The sequence below is a fragment of the Vulpes lagopus genome, chromosome 2 (assembly GCF_018345385.1).
Source record: "Vulpes lagopus strain Blue_001 chromosome 2, ASM1834538v1, whole genome shotgun sequence".
Taxonomy (NCBI): Eukaryota; Metazoa; Chordata; class Mammalia; order Carnivora; family Canidae; genus Vulpes; species Vulpes lagopus.
The window spans coordinates 159267408-159277033 of NC_054825.1; the positions used below are offsets into that span (position 1 = coordinate 159267408).

At 51.8% G+C, this 9626-nt stretch overlaps 1 protein-coding gene across 1 annotated transcript; it reads right to left on the reverse strand.

Annotated features, from left to right (window-relative positions):
* Nucleotides 1-4897: 4897 nt before the first annotated feature.
* On the reverse strand, nt 4898-9358 carry UBE2S (ubiquitin conjugating enzyme E2 S). The gene is made up of 4 exons (XM_041735748.1): nt 9019-9358; nt 8331-8478; nt 7087-7277; nt 4898-5373 (listed from the first exon to the last, which is right to left on the reverse strand). The coding sequence occupies exons 1-4, from the start codon at nt 9019-9021 to the stop codon at nt 5044-5046; spliced, it is 672 nt and encodes a 223-aa protein (XP_041591682.1). The 5' UTR covers nt 9022-9358; the 3' UTR covers nt 4898-5043.
* Between the last annotated feature and the right edge of the window lie 268 nt (nt 9359-9626).

The following is a 9626-nucleotide window of genomic DNA, read 5'->3' on the forward strand; positions in this document are numbered from 1 at the left end:
GATTTTATTTATTTATCATGAGAGACAGAGAGGCAGAGACACAGGCAGAGGGAGAAGCAGGCTCCATGCAGGGAGCCTGACATGGGACTCGATCCCGGGTCTCCAGGATTACACCCTGGGCTGCAGGCAGCGCTAAACCGCTGTGCTACCAGGGCTGCCCCTATTAAAAATTCTAAGAAAGTTTATAACTCTTAGACTGAAAAATGCAAATGTTGGGTAAAATTCGAAGTGCTAGTGAGTGCACAGGCAAATGGGCACACTTGCGTTGCTGACAGGGTAAACTGGTACAAAGCCCATGGGGAACAATTTGGCAACATCTGTACAAATTACAAATGAATTTACTCTTTGGCACAGTAATGTCACTTATAAGATCTGCTCTAAAGATATATTCCCTTATGTGCCACATGGCCAATGTCCAAAGAGTATTAGTTCCAACATTGTTGGTCAATCAGAGCAGGATGTGTGATATAAATTATGGCACACATATAAGATGGAACCCTAGGCATTTAGGAGCAGGGAAGTGCTGCCATGGACAGACTTCCACGATTTCCAGTTTAGTCAAAATAGCAAGGTGCAGGAGCACGTGGGTGGTTCAGTGGTTGAGCATCTGCCTTTGGCTCAGGTCGTGATCCCGGGGTCCTGGGATTGAGTCCCGTATCAAGCTCCCCATAGGGAGCCTGCTTCTCCTTCTGCCTGTGTCTCTGTCTCTCATGAATAAATAAATTAAATCTAAAAAAGGAAAAAAAAAAAAAAAAGCAAGCAAGCAAGCAAGAAAAAGCAAGGTGCTAAGGCACCTGGGTGGGGCTGAGTTGTTTCAGACTTCCAAGACTACTGCTTGGGATTCTCTCTCTCTCTCTCTCTGCCTCTCTCCCTGCTCTTTCTCTCAAAAAGAATCCTAGAAAAACCAAGGAGAAGCATGCTGTGTATAGGACACCGTGTGCTGTGTGAAGATAAAAGGGGATGGGCTTAAAAGAATATATATTTAAATTTGCTTGAATTCATGTAGAATTTCTCTGGAAAAATATACAAGAACCTAGTAACACTGGTTGTTGGTGATAAAGAGAACTGGGTGTTCGGGAGACAGGAATAGTGGTGGGGGAGCTGTTTCTTTGTAGAAACTTTTATCAAAAAAAAAAAAAAGAATTTGCTTTTTAGGGTGCCTGGGTGGCTCAGTATTGGCACTTGGCTCATGTCATTTTCCTAGGGTCCTGGGATGGAGTCCCACGTCAGGCTCCCTGCTCAATGGGGAGTCTGCTTCTCCCTCTCTCCTCCCTGTTTGTGCTCTCTCTCGAATAAATAAATAAAATCTTTAAAAAAAAAAAAAAAAAGGGCAGGCCAGGTGGCTCAGCGATTTACCACCACCTTCGGCCCAGGGCGTGATCCTGGAGACCCGGGATCAAGTCCCATGTCGGGTTCCCTGCATGGAGCCTGCTTCTCCCTCTGCCTGTGTCTCTGCTTCTCTCTTTCTGTGTCTCTCATGAATAAATAAATAAATACTTAAAAAAAAAAAGTACACCTGGGTGGGTCAGTGATAGGGCATCTGCCTTTGGCTCAGGTTGTGATCCCGGGGTCCTGGGATTGAGTCCCACACTGGGCTTTCCGCGGGGAGCCTGCTTCTCCCTCTGTGTATGTCTCTTTCTCTCTGTGTCTCTCATGAATAAATAAATAAAATCTAAAAAAAAAAAGATTTTTTGCTTTTTGAAAGAGTAACACTCACAAGATACCCCAAGCTATCCCGCACAGGTTCCAATGTGACCTTCTAGAGGCATTAAGTTCATATGCAAGTAACACATAACCTATTTTTTTTTAAATTAAAAATTAACAGAGGGGGGCACCTGGGTGGCTCAGTTGGTTAAGCATCCAGCTTTTGGTTTCAGCTTAGGTCATGATCTTATGAGTTGTGGGATCGGGCCTTCCCCCCCACCTCCCTGGGGGACTTGGGGATTCTCTCCCTCTCCACTGCCCCTCTTCACACTCTTTCTCTCAAATAAAATAAAATAAATAAATATATATTTTAAAGATTTATTTATTTATTCATGAGAGAAACAGAGAGGCAGAGACATAGGCAGAGGGAGAAGCAGGCTCCCTGCAAGGAGCCCGATGTGGGACTTGATCCCGGATGCCAGGATCACACCCTGAGCCAAAGGCAGATGCTCAACCACTGAGCACCAGGTGTCCCTAAAATAAAATTTTAAAAATTAACAGAAATGGTAGTATATGCACTGTTTGCATGTTACCTTTTGTTCACTTAATCTAGTTTGGAGATCAGCCCGTTCACATATGAGTTTCTTTAGGTTTTAAAAATTCTGCAGTACATGGGTGCCTGGCTGGCTGGGTCCATGGAGTATGCAACTCTTGATCTTGGGGTTGAGTGTAAACCTCGTGCTGGGTGTAGAGATCACTTAAGCACCAAGAAACAGGACTACCAGCTCCTCAAAAGCCTTCCTGGGTTCCTCCCTGGCCTTAAGTAATCAGAATCTCCAGCTTTATGGAAACAATCCTGCTTTTACATTTTTACTTTTTTTTTTTTTAATTTTTATTTATGATAGTCACACACACAGAGAGAGAGAGAGAGAGAGGCAGAGACACAGGCAGAGGGAGAAGCAGGCTCCATGCACCGGGAGCCCGACGTGGGATTCGATCCCGGGTCTCCAGGATCGTGCCCTGGGCCAAAGGCAGGCGCCAAACCGCTGCGCCACCCAGGGATCCTGCTTTTACATTTTTACAATTCTACCACCTACATAGGTATGTTTAGCAGAACAACTCCTTTTTGCCTACTTTGGAATTGTGCAAACAGGCATCTGAACTGTGGGGAATCTTGTGACTTGCTGGTTTGGCTGATCGTGACATTTGTGATTTCTCCATGCTGCTAGAAGCAGTATTAGTTCCCATTTCTGTTCTGTGCATTGTTTCTTGAATATACAATCATGTTTATACTGCTTGAAGTTGGGACAAATGTTTAAAGCCTGTGGTATATGTGCAAGAAAGCTTAGTATTAAGAAATGTGTGCTTGCTTTCCACCTATGGTTTCTGGGTGTGTTTTGGTATTATGTGCTCCCGCCAGGGGCATATGAGGGGGTCTCTAGTTCTACAACCTCGTCAGCACTTGGTGTTGTCAGACTTTGACAATGTTTCCTGAGAGTGTTGGCTTACACTGAATTTTCTCACCTAACTAGAGAGGAGTATCTTTTTATGTTTGGCAGTCATTTGGATTTCTGCTTTTGTGAAGTGTTTAAGTGCTTTTGCCCACTTTTGTGTTTCTTATTGATTTGTAGGGACTCTATATACATTGGATGAGTGCTTTTTGGTTGTAGGTCTTCTAATTATCTTGTCCCACTGACTTATCTTCCATTCTAGGTAAATGAGTTGACTTTTTAACTTCAGTTCACTGATATAATTTCCACAGAAATACACCCGTTTTCAGTGTAATTTTGCTGAAATTACAAATTTATGCACCCATGTGATCACCGGTATACTCTTAGGATCTAGCGTGTGCTTATCATTCCAGAAAGCTCCCGTGCCTCATCCCAGATAGCCAATGCCAGGCTTTCAGCCCGAGTCACACTGCCTGTTCTGGAATTTCATCTAAGTGGAACCAGGTATTTCGTATACTTCTGTATACAGCTCACTTAGCATAGAATATTTCTGAGATTCATCCATGCCATTTTTGGCATTAATATTTTGAATAGGATTTCCTTCTATGAACTCATGATTTATCTGTGTTAATCTGTTGAGCATTTTGGGCTGTTTGCATTTTTCACCAATTACTAAGGAAGCAACTCTGAAAGTTCATGTACAAGTCTTTATGTAGACATGCTTTCCCTCCTCTTTCCATTAGCATTTTTTGAGAAGACTGTAGTTTTTCTTAGTGGGACAAGTCAATTTAAAGCCAGCTGGCTGGGCAGCCTGGGTGGCTCAGCAGTTCAGTACTGCCTTCAGCTCAGGTTGTGGTCTTGGAGTCCCAGGATCGAGTCCCACATCGGGCTTCCTGCATGGAGCCTGCTTCTCCCTCTATGTCTCTGCCTCTATGTGTGTCTTTCATAAACAAAATCTTTAAAAAAAAAAAAAAAAAAAGCCAGCTGGCTGCCTCTAGTCTGTCCCTTCAGAAAGGTTACAAGGTGCCCAGACCCCATTCCTCCCCTCCTACCACTCAGGTTTTGTGGTCTTCACCTCTGGCCCAACAAAAGTCTGAGACACACTTTCCGTGTACACGAAACTAACCTGCCCCTTCCCTGGTGTGTGTGTGTGGGGGGGGGGGCGGCGGTGGCAGAATCTGTCCATGATCAGGTCACTGGGGGGTTAAACAGGACTACCTGGATGGCCTCACCCAATCAGTGGAGCCTCTCTCAGAAGGACCTGGCCCTCAAGTGGGACACCTGAGGCTGAGAAGGGCCACGGGGGAATGACCCAGGGAGCTTCCAAGAGCTGAGGACAGCTTCTGAGCTCCTCCAAGTGGGTGGGATGGAAACCCACCATGAGCTTGAAGACCTAGGACTTGTGCTTGCTGTGCCCACACTGCAGAGGAGCAGAAGTGACTGGATGGGTGTCATTTCAGGCCTGGGACTTGAGGCTACTTATGCAGACATACACATGGAACGTGCTTTGTCACCCTGAGCTGGATCAGGTGATAGGTGCAACCAGCTAGGTCCACACCTGTCATCTGGCTGTCCTAGGCAGGGACACAGCCAAGCCACACACCAACTTCAGGAAAGAACAAGGACAGGTGTGATCAAGAGCAGGCCCAGCTCCCCAGCTTTCAGGTGGGACATGGGACCCCTCCCTGCAGCGCCGCAGCTGGACAGAGCTGGCTGCAGCCCTGTGCCTAGCTTGAAGGGCAGGGGTGGGGCGGTGCCCCAGTGTGGCAGAGGCAGTGGTCCTGGGATGTCTGCAAGGCAGAGCAGGTGCTTTTCCAACTTTATTTAGAAAAACAAATCCAGGTCCCAGTGCCCCCACACCCTCCCCCACCCCAGCCATAATTTAAATAACTTAGAGACAGAGTTGGGGGTTGGGGTCAGGGGTGGGTAGAACCGCGAGAAAAACCCACTACAGCCGCCGCAGTGCCCGCTTCTTGTCCGTCTTTTTCTTGGCTGCCAGCTTCTTATCCCGCTCACCCGCATGCTTCTTGGCCATGGGGCCATCGGCTCCACCTGGGCCCCCCGGGGCCATGGGGTCAGTGGAGGGGGTGGCACCCCCACTGGCCAGGGCCCTGCCCGCCTCGGTGCTCCCGCTGCTGGACCCGCTGGCACCCCCATGGATCTCTGTGAGCAGGCGGGCGCGGGCGGCATACTCCTCGTAGTTCTCCAAGAGCAGGCGGCCTGCCTCCTCATTGAGGGCCGACTCGGGGTTGGGGTGGATCAGCAGGCACTTGATGGTCTGTGGGGAGATGGGCCAGGTCAGGGCCAGACACCCAGAGTGGCTGTTCCCTGTTCTCAACACCAGTCCCCAAGTAGGCTCTGGCCCAGCCCCCATTTGTGTCCTCCCCTGCACAGGCCACAGAAGGACTGAGGTTGCTCGGGAACAATTTAAGACAATTTAGGACAATGTTGGGCTCTGGAGTCCCAAGACAAACTCAGGGTGGTCACCACTGGATCTACCAGGATCCCAAGTGCACAGCTAGACTCCAGCTGCCTGGATCATAGCCGAGAAAGGCACCAGGATGTCAATAAAGAAGGACTATCCTTGAGGAGCACCCAGAGGGAGGCCAAGGAAGGGAGCCAGTCCCAATACCCTTCATGAGCCCCCTTTAACTGAGGAATAGGCTGAAGCTGCAAGCAGTGACACCCTGCAGGTGGACATGGCCACACCAGCTGTGGCCCCTCCACCAGGGTCACCATGGTGTCCATTCCACCTCTACCTTCAGCCACTGGGAAAAGGAGCCTGTGAAGCCCAAAACACACCTAGCCTCAACCAGGTGACAAGACCTTTGTCACCTGCGATTGAGGCCAGTGAGAGCTGCTCCCCCTTGCTGCTGTGACAAAGCACCAGACCCAGCAAACATCACCAATGGTCACCTAGGACCACAGCCAAATCCTGACCACTGAACCCACAGCCAGAGGCCCCTCTCGCAGCTCACTCCCGGGTGAGCACCAACCCAGGCTCCGTGCTGTGGCTCCCTGGGGTCACCTGGGGACACAGAGTGACTCTGTGAGCTCTACTCCAGGATCCCTGGCAGCCATGGCTGACACTCCAGGGAGATAAAGATGTTTACCTAGGAGCTCAATTCTCCCCAAGTGCCCTGTAGGAAACTCAGTTTCCCCATCCCCCACCATCTGCCCCTGGGGCTCATCAGCAATTCCATTAAAAACAAAATTACTTTTTTTTTTTTTTTAAAGTAAGCTCTCCACCTAACATGGGGTTTGAACTCCCAATCCCAGGCCCCAAGATCAAGGATTGCATACTCTTCCGACTGAGCCTGTCAGGTGCCCCTAAAAAACATCTCTTCAGCTTTAGTGGGGTGGGGAGTGGCCTTTGGGGATCATGGGTATCTCCATCTTGGCTTGGCTGATACTGCTCTGTTGGGGCTGTGGAGCAGCACCCCTGGTTGGCCCCTGCTAGATACAATTACAAACCTCTCCTAACAATGCAAAACGTCCCTGGTGGTACAAATCACTGTTGGTTGAGAAACAGCAGTTTATGAAAATATTCTAGAACTATAGCAGTGACGGTTGCACAAGTTTTGTGATTACTGTATACCCAACAACTGTATACTTTAGAATGTTGAATTTTATATCATAAGTTATAGGTTAGGAAAAAGCCAAACACCCCTAACCAAATGCTTGACTTGTACCATCAGAAAGTATCCTATTAAAAAAAAAAAAAAAAAAAGAAAGTATCCTATTATACAAACCCATTGCTTGTTCTACAGCAAAGGTACCCCAGGTACTGCACCACCTATACAACCATACTTAGTGTCCTGGGTCAAGCACTGCCAATCCTCCCAGAACTTTCCAGCTGGAAATCTGGGTTTTTTATATGGAAACTCCCAACTACTTCAGAGATAGTTTTACTACAAGAAACAATGCACCATGGCTCTGACATCACTGGGACATCCAGGAGGGAGGAGGCCTGGGCCATCTCAGAACTCACCAGCAGGACATGCCGGATGCCCAGCTCAGCTGTCCAGTCCCTCTTGAGCACGTTGACGCAGATCTCACCGTTGGCGCCCACATTGGGGTGAAAAATCTTGGTCAGGAAGTAGCCCTTGGGTGGGGAGGCAGGAAAGTCCTTCCCCAGCAGGAGTTTCATGCGGAATAGGCCTCCCGCATAAGGGGTACCCTCTGGAGGGAGGGAGAGAGGATTCAGTCAGGAGGCTCAGGACTCTCTGTGAGGCCAGTGCCTTGATGCCTCCTCCACCAGAAGCCAGGTTCCCAGGGGCCCCATAGCCACCCCTGGATGCCTCTTCTCTCCCAAGTGTCCTGGTCATGTACCCTTCCCAAGATTCCCACTCACTTGCCTTCCATCTCCTTGGGAGGCCTGTAGGCAAGTGATGGGACTGTTCTGTCACTTCAGGTCTTCCTGCCTGCCCACCTCAGTGAATGGTTCTGGACCATGTTGTTCCTCACGCCCTGGTCCCCCCACAATACCCTGCACCGTGGTAGCCTGGGCAGCTGACCTCCTGGTCTCCTCCTGAACCTGTCCTCCCCTCCTCTCAACTGAACACTGCAGTCATCACCTGTGCTTTAAATCCGCCAATGGCTTCCTTTCTGAACTCCTTCCAGACTCCTGCAAGCCCTAAACGTTCATCGGTCTCTTCTTCCTGTTCCTACCAAGTATCCAGGGCACCTGCCTCAGGCCCTCCCCTATCTGGGAGCAATGACGCCCTCACCACATCCCGCTCCTGACCAGGTTCTCCATCACAAGGTCCTCCACCACATGCTCACACGGCCTCAGCTTACTTTGTAGCAACAGCTCACTACATCCCTGCACGGTTCCACAGTCACGTGCGATCGCTTGGTTATTACTGTTCCCTCCTGTGACACTGCATCTGGCTTGCTTCCCTCCCCTGTCCTGGGGGCCCACCCTCCAGGTCCCAGAGAACCCCTATCTGACAAACCCCAGTAAGGTGCCCATTAAATGCTCTCTCACTCTCTGCAGGAAAAATATACGCAATGCTCTGTTATTTGTGTGTCTCTGTGCAGTCCACCACTGTATCTCCAGCACCTGGCAGAGCCAACTTATAACAGGGGGTTCCTATTCTTGTTCTAGTTCTGCTTTTTAGGTTCCACGTATAAGTGAAACCATACGCTATTTGTCTGCCTTTCTGACCTACTCTTGTACTGATGGGGAGATATCTATAAGCACAGCCATCCTCCTTCCAGTCCCACACTCACCAGGGCCCTCGATGGTGACCTGCAGGTCAGTGAGGTCTTCCTCATTGGGAAAGACCTTGATGCCATCAGGCGGGTCAGCAGTCAGCGTTGTCACCTCCTTATACACCAAGCGAATGATGTGGGGGGGCAGGTTCTCCACATTGGAGTTCTGGACATAGAGAAAAAGGAGTGAGCAACTGGCAGAGCCAGGGCCTCCTGCAGCTAGGATGCTAGGGCCATCCTGGTGTTGACCCGGCAGCCCCAGACACCCCACCCAGTACGCTTCTAGGGTCGTCCCAGGCTGGCCTCTCGCCAAAAATGGGGGCGGTCTTTCAAGGGGCTTGCGGGTGGGTCCGGTACCCCCCCAAAAAAGATCCCGGCTGTGCCCGAGGCCTACCCCGGCCCCCTCCCCTACCTAACCTTGGAGAAACCTCCAGTCAGGGCTGGAGACGGATACCTTGCTCCCGGAACCCCGACGGCCCAGCCACAAAGCCCGAGAGCCCTCTCCGGGGCTCAGCCCGGCCTTCCCCTCGGGGAACCTGCGAGACGCCTAGCCTCCACTCCTGCCCGCCTCCAGGAAGGCCTGTGACCCATCTCAGGCCCGGGACACCCCCCCATACACACGGTCCGCGAGAGGCTCCTGAGACCCCGCCTCCTCCTCCAGCGGGGCCCCCCGACCGCCTAACCCGGGCCTGGCCTCCGCGCTCACCATGACTGTGGCCGGCCGGGGGCGGGTCCCCCCGGCCCCTTTCCTGCTCTCTCCGGGCCGCCGGCTGGGGCGGGGGGCCCAACTGCTGCCGCTGTGGCCCTGGAGAGGCCCCGGCGGCCCCGCTCCGCTCCCGGCTGTCTCCGACGGCCGCCGCGCAGCGCGCCTAGAACTCCGCCTGCCCCGAGTACCCGGCCGCACTGAGCCGGCCGCGCGCGCACCGCCGCCCTTTTATAGCCGCCCGTAGGCCACACCCCCTCACGGTCCCGGAGTGCCGCGCCTTGACCCGTGATGTCACCGCGCACGGCCCTAGGCGTTCGAGGCGCTCGCTCCCTTCCCGTAAGCTGCAAGAAGACTCAGGAGAAGTTGGGGAGGGGGGCACGCGGTGGGCCGGCCAATGGGGACGCGCGGGAATCGTAATGGGGTCCCTGGAGAATGGGGGCAATGCGGCGGGATGATGGAGGAGCAGAAGACGCGAGGGGGAACGCGCCCGCTGATTGGATCGTTTGAATGAGACACCTCCTTGGCCCGGCGTGCGCGCGCGTGCACTGACGCCCAGGAAATCGCGCACGCGGCTAACGGTCGGCCGCGGAGCCGGGGCGGGGCGAGGG